At 42.4% G+C, this 6,562-nt stretch overlaps 1 protein-coding gene across 1 annotated transcript; it reads right to left on the bottom strand.

Annotated features, from left to right (window-relative positions):
• Nucleotides 1-1,004: 1,004 nt before the first annotated feature.
• On the bottom strand, nucleotides 1,005-4,906 carry mrm1 (mitochondrial rRNA methyltransferase 1 homolog (S. cerevisiae)). The gene is made up of 5 exons (XM_041885987.2): nucleotides 3,425-4,906; nucleotides 3,238-3,331; nucleotides 1,706-1,826; nucleotides 1,487-1,606; nucleotides 1,005-1,355 (listed from the first exon to the last, which is right to left on the bottom strand). Exons 1-5 carry the CDS (start codon nucleotides 4,564-4,566, stop codon nucleotides 1,309-1,311), a joined length of 1,524 nt encoding a protein of 507 aa, XP_041741921.1. The 5' UTR covers nucleotides 4,567-4,906; the 3' UTR covers nucleotides 1,005-1,308.
• Between the last annotated feature and the right edge of the window lie 1,656 nt (nucleotides 4,907-6,562).

Genomic DNA, 6,562 nt, shown 5'->3' with positions numbered 1-6,562 from the left:
GGTAGATAACTGAACATTAAATTATCTAGCAACAGCTCTGGTGGACATTCCTGCAGTCAGCATGGCAATTGCGCGCTCCCTCAGAACTTAAGACATCAGTGGCATTGTGTTGTGACAAAACTGCACATTTTAGAGTTGCCTTTTATTGTCCCCAGCACAAGGTGCACCCGTGTAATGATCATGCTGTTTAATCAACTTCATTATATGCAACACCCATCAGATGGTTGGATTATCTTGGCAAAGTAGAAATGCTTACTAACAGGGATGTAAACAAATTTGTGCACAAAATTTGAGAGAAATAAGCTTGTTGTACGTATAGAAAGTTTCTGGAATCTTTTGTTTGTTGCGTTTTATATTTTTTGTTCAGTATAAATTTAACCAAGTACCTCAGGCCAATTCACAGCCCCTCCTCCGCCCTGGTTGTATGGCCAAGCACTACAGCACAATGGGAAATAACAAATAGGTCTGGTTATAAAGCTATTCATATATTGAATGATTCATCAGCTACCACTGTAATGTTCGAAGATTTACTCTGTAGAGAGATAATTACATTCCCACAAATATTTTTTTCAATGGATGTAAGCAAGCAAAAACAGATAAATATGTCAAACCATTCAATCTAATTCATAAGCATATGTATGGTCTGAGGCAATTGCTAAATATATGCCCAATAAAAAACAAGTCCTAACAATTAAACTTCTGATAAATCCTGAAGATATAATGTTCAAACTATACACACACAAATGGATGTGTGTACATTAATTATAAATGAGCCCCCAGTGATAAAAGGGCAAATGTTGCCTATCAATAGCCACTGACCAGAAGCAATAGCCCAGAGCATGTGGCCATTCCCCTCCCTTTCAATTCAAAACCAGCATTTGCAATCAATTTAGCTGAACCGAAGCCACTGACCCATTCTGATAACTGCACAACAGTAGCTCTTTCGCCAGGCACCACATTCTCATAAACATTTGTATTTTTATGGATTCAACATCCACATGTGCAAAAGTCTTAAAAACCCAAGCAGCTAACATTAGAAAGTTGCAAAGAATCCAATGACTGAGTAGACAAGGTTTTATTTAATTTCATTACTTAATACTATGTTTACATTCAGACAATTAGCTAGCATGAAGGTCCAGAGCAGTGCAGAGCAGCACAGCCAGGGCACATCAGCTGCCCCATCACAATCAAATCAGCCATCCAGGCTTCTCAGAGACCCTGATTGCTAATTGATGAAGTAAGTCCAGTCATTAAGCCCTGCGAGGGCCTCCAAAGTAAACACATCGAGTTGTGTAGTCAAGTCGGTCATCAATGGCCACCTCTACGGGATGACAACAGAGTGTGCAGCAGGATGCCTGGAGAACAGAGGGGGTGAGAGGAAGAAATGGGATGGTTAAATCACACTGAATGAGAGCATACATGAAGTATTCCATCTCTTTTCTTTTTCAGAGACAATGAATGCAGAGGGTCTAGTGGTGTACTGTACCTGTAGCCACAGAGACATTGAGGGACTCGACCCCAGGGTGCAGATCTCTGCGGGGTGGGATGGTGAGCAGGGCCTCACACTGCAGACGCAGCTCCCGGGACAAGCCTTCCCCTTCACCACCTGAGGGAGGACACAGCAGGGTGGAGTTAGGAAAGCTCAAGCAAATAAAACTCACACGCATGGTCCACAGGCGCACACACACACACAGGACATACTTACCCATCAGCAGAAGCGTAGGTTTGGTCATCTGGAATTTGGAACATTTCATGACAGGAACATGGGAGTTCTCTGCTTCAGCTCCCACTGTGCCAATAACCTGCCAGCCTTGTGCCACCTTCACCTGCACAGAACAGACCATGGTCATCAGCTAGTGAGGACTATCAAACAGCAACAACCCCTAACAGTTGATGTTTACAGTTGGCTCCATATACAGGTAACTTCCAAAATAAAGGAAACACCAACATAGTGTGTTAAAAGGGCGTTAGGACACCACGAGCCGCCAGAACAGTATCAATGCGCCTTGGCATAGATTCTATAAGTGTCTGTAACTCTATTGGAGGGATGCAACACCATTCTACCATGAGAATTAATCATTTGGTGTTTTGTTGATGGCGGTGGAAAACGCTTTCTCTGGCACCGCTCCAGAATCTCCCATAAGTGTTCAATTGGGTTGAGATCTGGTGACACACACACCCTTTAAACCCCACTATGCTCCATTGAGACCCTCTTTCAAAGTCACTGAGATCTCTTCTTCTAGCCATGGTAGCCAAAATAATGGGCAACTGGGCATTTTTATACATAACCCTAAGCATGATGGGATGTTAATTGCTTAATTAACGTAGGAATCACACCTGTGTGGAGGCACCTGCTTTCAATATACAGTGCCTTCAGAAAGTATTCATACCCCTTGACTTATTCCACATTTTGTTGCATTACAGCCTGAATTCAAAATGGATTACATGTGTTTTTTCCCCCCACCAATCTACACACAATACCCCATAATGACAAAGTGAAAACATGTTTTTAGAAATGTTTGCAAATGTATTGAAAATGAAATAGAGATATCTCATTTATGTAAGTATTCACACCCCTGAGCCAATACATGTAAAAATCACCTTTGGCAGCGATTACAGCTGTGAGTCTTTCTGGCTAAGTCTCTAAGAGCTTTGCACACCTGGATTGTACAATATTTGTCCATGATTCTTTAAAAAAAATATTTGTTGATCATTGCTAGACAACCATTTTCAAGTCTTGCCATAGATTTTCAAGGAGATTTAAGTCAAAACTTTAACTTGGCCACTCAGGAACATTCACTGTCTTCTTGGTAAGCAACTCCAACTTATGTGATTTTTTAAGCACATTTTTACTCCTGAACTAATTTAGGCTTGCCATAACAAAAGGGGTTAAATAACATAATTCCACTTCGACATTATGGGGTAGTGTGTAGGCCAGTGACAAAAAAACTAAATTTAAATCAATTTTAAATTCAGTCTACTTGACAACAAAATGTGGAAAAAGTCAAGGGGTGTGAATACTTTCTGAAGGTACTGTACTTTGCATCCCTCATTTACTCAAGTGTTTCCTGTATTTTGGCAGTTACCTGTAGGTCAAAACAGCGAAGAGTAAAGACAAAATTAAAAACATTTGCTCACTCATAACATACAGAAAATACTCAAGCCAAACAGTGAGATTCTGAAAGTAAGCTGACCAGTGCATGGCCAGGCTAAAATGCATTAAGACAGGTACAGTACCTTCAGCATATCTGAGAGCTTGTCATAGCCATACACTCTCACGACCTCCATTACACCGGAGCTGGCCTTACTCACGACTGGTGTCAAAGGACAGCTAGAAGCAAAGAGACGACATATTCCAGCCATAAACAATAAAGTTATTCTTACAAAACAATAAAGTTAGATCTTGAATATTAGGTCTGGCTACCTGTTACGAAGACTGCTAGCAACTCTGTCCACCCCAAGAAAATATGCAGAACGCAGGATGGCTCCAAGGTTCATTGGATCCTGCACTCCATCTAGGACTAGCCAGAGGGGGACGTGACTGCTGTCGCTGGGGGGCTTGGAGGTCTTGTCCTCTGTGAGGTAACCCAGACAACTGGCCTGCAGGCATAAGCCCTGGTGAACCCCTCCTGAGCACATCTTGTTCAGGTCCTGCTTACTAACCCTCTGGATCGGCACACCCCGTCTATGGGCCTCCTCACACACCTGTCGTACGGAGGCCCTACGAGAGGCCTCACCCTCCTTCACAAACAACCGGTGTGCATTCCTTCTGCCCTGGGTGAGAGCCAGGAGACAGGGAGACACGCCAAACAATGTCTCATAATTCATGTGTTCTTCTTTGGACAGTCTTTCTCTGGAGTCCTTTACTAGCCTCTCACACTCCTCTGGAAAGTCATCCAGGCTGAGCTTCCGGAGCTCAGATGACACCCTGCTGTCTGTATTTGGTTTCCTCTCCCGGTGGATTGGGGGATCTCTCTGGAACTCAGATGATACTCTGCTGTCTGCATTGGGCTTCCTCTCCCGGTGGATTGGGGGATCTCTCCGGAACTCAGATGATACTCTGCTGTCTGCATTGGGCTTCCTCTCCCGGTGGATTGGGGGATCTCTCCGGAACTCAGATAATACTCTGCTGTCTGCATTGGGCTTCCTCTCCCAGTGGATTGGGGGATCTCTCTGGAACTCAGATGATACTCTGCTGTCTGCATTGGGCTTCCTCTTCCGGGATACTGCGGTCTCTTTCCTCCAGACCTTTCTGGAGGCTGGAGTCTCTGGGTCATCCTGTATGTCTTCAGACTGACCATTGGCTTTGTACTGTCCTACTTCAGACACACCAGGCCTATGTCGCAGACCAGAGCTGGTTATAACACTGTGTTTCCACCTCTCTGCTGGATTGGCTCTGCTGTCCTTAGGCCAGAGGAGAGCACTAGTGCAATGGTAGGACGCAAAGTGAGAACCCACTCTCATGTCTGACTCTGATACCAAATTCAACAGTCTACTGTTGACAAACATCCTGGAACACTGACAAACCAAATTCCAAGTCCCCATGTTCTTAAAATGAAAAGACATGAATGGATCTATAGCTACTGTGACTGGATTGTCAACTTTGAGGAAACTGGAAGATGACAATTAAATAAACGAGAGCCTACCAGCATCAGTCACGCAGATGTCCTTCAGCATCCAGCACGGCAAGCTAGCTAACGTAGCTAGCCAGCTTGTTAAAGGGTACGCAGACTGGACACCACGTTGTAAAAACAAAGCTTTAACATATAAGATTACCTGAATTAAAACTACATATTACGCTAACTCGTTTCGATATGTAGCTACGTTTCTGTTTGTGCTTTTCGAAAAATCCAGACCAATATCGTTCAACACCTACTCCATTTGCTAGCCAGATCTGTTTCAAGACTCCGCCTCCTCCAGGAAGTAAACTATATTTTTTCTTCACCCTTCAGAAGGTCAAAATACCAAGTACGAGAATCAACACTACACTCTAGTGTTCATATTTGATATTGCATGTCATGAAACAGGATTTTTAAATTGTAGTTTTGGTTAAATTTATATCCATCTATGTTTTTGAGTTGTATTATTATACTTTGGGGTAAGTGTGCCTCACATAAGATAATCTTATTTAATCTTTCAATAGAATGATTGAGAGTGAAAATATTTGACAAGATCCCAGCTCACCCATTCACACAGACAAAGGCAGGCCCTAGCTGTTGCAACAACATTGTTGAGTAGTTTTTAAGTTATGAGAGCACTCCGAGACTAAGCAAAAGTTAAGGGCCCGGTTTCCCAAAAGCTTCTTAAGGCTAAATTAATCGTTAGAACCTTCGCATCATTAAACCTCCGAGCTGTTTCCCAAAACCATCGTTATTAACGTTGCACTTAAACGCTCATAATCTAATGCCTGCCCCAGACCACTCACAGAACAGTTTAAGTGCATCGTTGGATGCTTTTTTTTGCCCTCCAGCGTCACTTTATACACAGAAGATCTCCGCTAAACATTGAATCACATGGTTTATCCGTCTCTCTGTGACCACCGATAACTTGAGAACAAAGTTGACTAGAAATAAAAAGTTGCCAATGTCTTTGCAAATGAAACAAACAAGTAATGTTTAAAAATATGCTTCAAATGAAAACCGAGATGAATGCATTAAAAACCCCTAGAGTCTATTCCCTCGCCCCACCCCCGAAATCTAAATAGCATAATACAAAAAATCCCTTTAAAAATGTATCCATTTAAACTAAAAAATATGGGTATTTTTTGCATTGGATGCGTCTTAATCCACTGAATCAGCTGATGTCGCACTTCCGCATCTGTGTTGAAAGGTGACAGAGCTAGAGCATGTTTGTCAGACCGTAAAACATCCCGAAAATCGGTCTTCTCACAAAATCGTCTGTAGAGTTTATGACCCCTCTATGGAAAGATGAACACGATGGTGTTCTCTGTTTTGCTCTATGACCCCTCACAAGCGTCTTGGGACTAGTCTGAAGTTGGTACATCTGATCTGCCAACTTCGGTCTGTAGCATCCAAACAGTTTGGGCTACACACTTTTCTGTGGAAAGGTGAGACTCTCACGAACATGTTGGTTGTTGTGCTCTAGGATGCCCACAGGCCTAAAAAGACAAAATTCTCTGGCAACAGCTCTGGTGGACATTCCTGCAGTCAGCATGCCAACTGCCCACTCCCTCAAAACTTGAGACATCTGTGGCATTGTGTTGTGTGACAAAACTCCACATTTTAGAGTGTTATTTTATTGACCCCAGCACAAGATGCACCTGTGTAATGATCATACTATTTAATCAGCTTCTTGATATGCCACACCTGTCAGGTGGATGGATTATCTTGGCAAAGGAGAAATGCTTACTAACAGGGATATTTATTTTATTTATTTATTTATTTCACCTTTATTTAACCAGGTAAGCCAGTTGAGAACAAGTTCTCATTTACAACTGCGACCTGGCCAAGATAAAGCATAGTAGTGCGATAAAAACAACAACACAGAGTTACATATGGGGTAAAAAAAACATAAAGTCAAAAAATACAACAGAAAATATATA

The sequence above is a fragment of the Coregonus clupeaformis genome, chromosome 9 (genome assembly GCF_020615455.1).
Source record: "Coregonus clupeaformis isolate EN_2021a chromosome 9, ASM2061545v1, whole genome shotgun sequence".
Classification (NCBI taxonomy): Eukaryota; Metazoa; Chordata; class Actinopteri; order Salmoniformes; family Salmonidae; genus Coregonus; species Coregonus clupeaformis.
The sequence above is the reverse complement of the archived record's forward strand: the minus strand, read 5'-3'. Positions and strand labels throughout refer to the sequence as shown.

Excerpts from the sequence above, each read along its gene's own strand:
- mrm1 (XM_041885987.2), bottom strand. The coding sequence starts at position 4,566 with ATGTCTTTTCATTTTAAGAACATGGGGACTTGGAATTTGGTTTGTCAG. Across the intron at positions 1,827-3,237 it reads AGCTCTCAGATATGCTGAAG|GTGAAGGTGGCACAAGGCTG; the intron begins GTACTGTACCTG and ends TGTTCTGTGCAG. Across the intron at positions 1,356-1,486 it reads CAATGTCTCTGTGGCTACAG|GCATCCTGCTGCACACTCTG; the intron begins GTACAGTACACC and ends TCTGTTCTCCAG.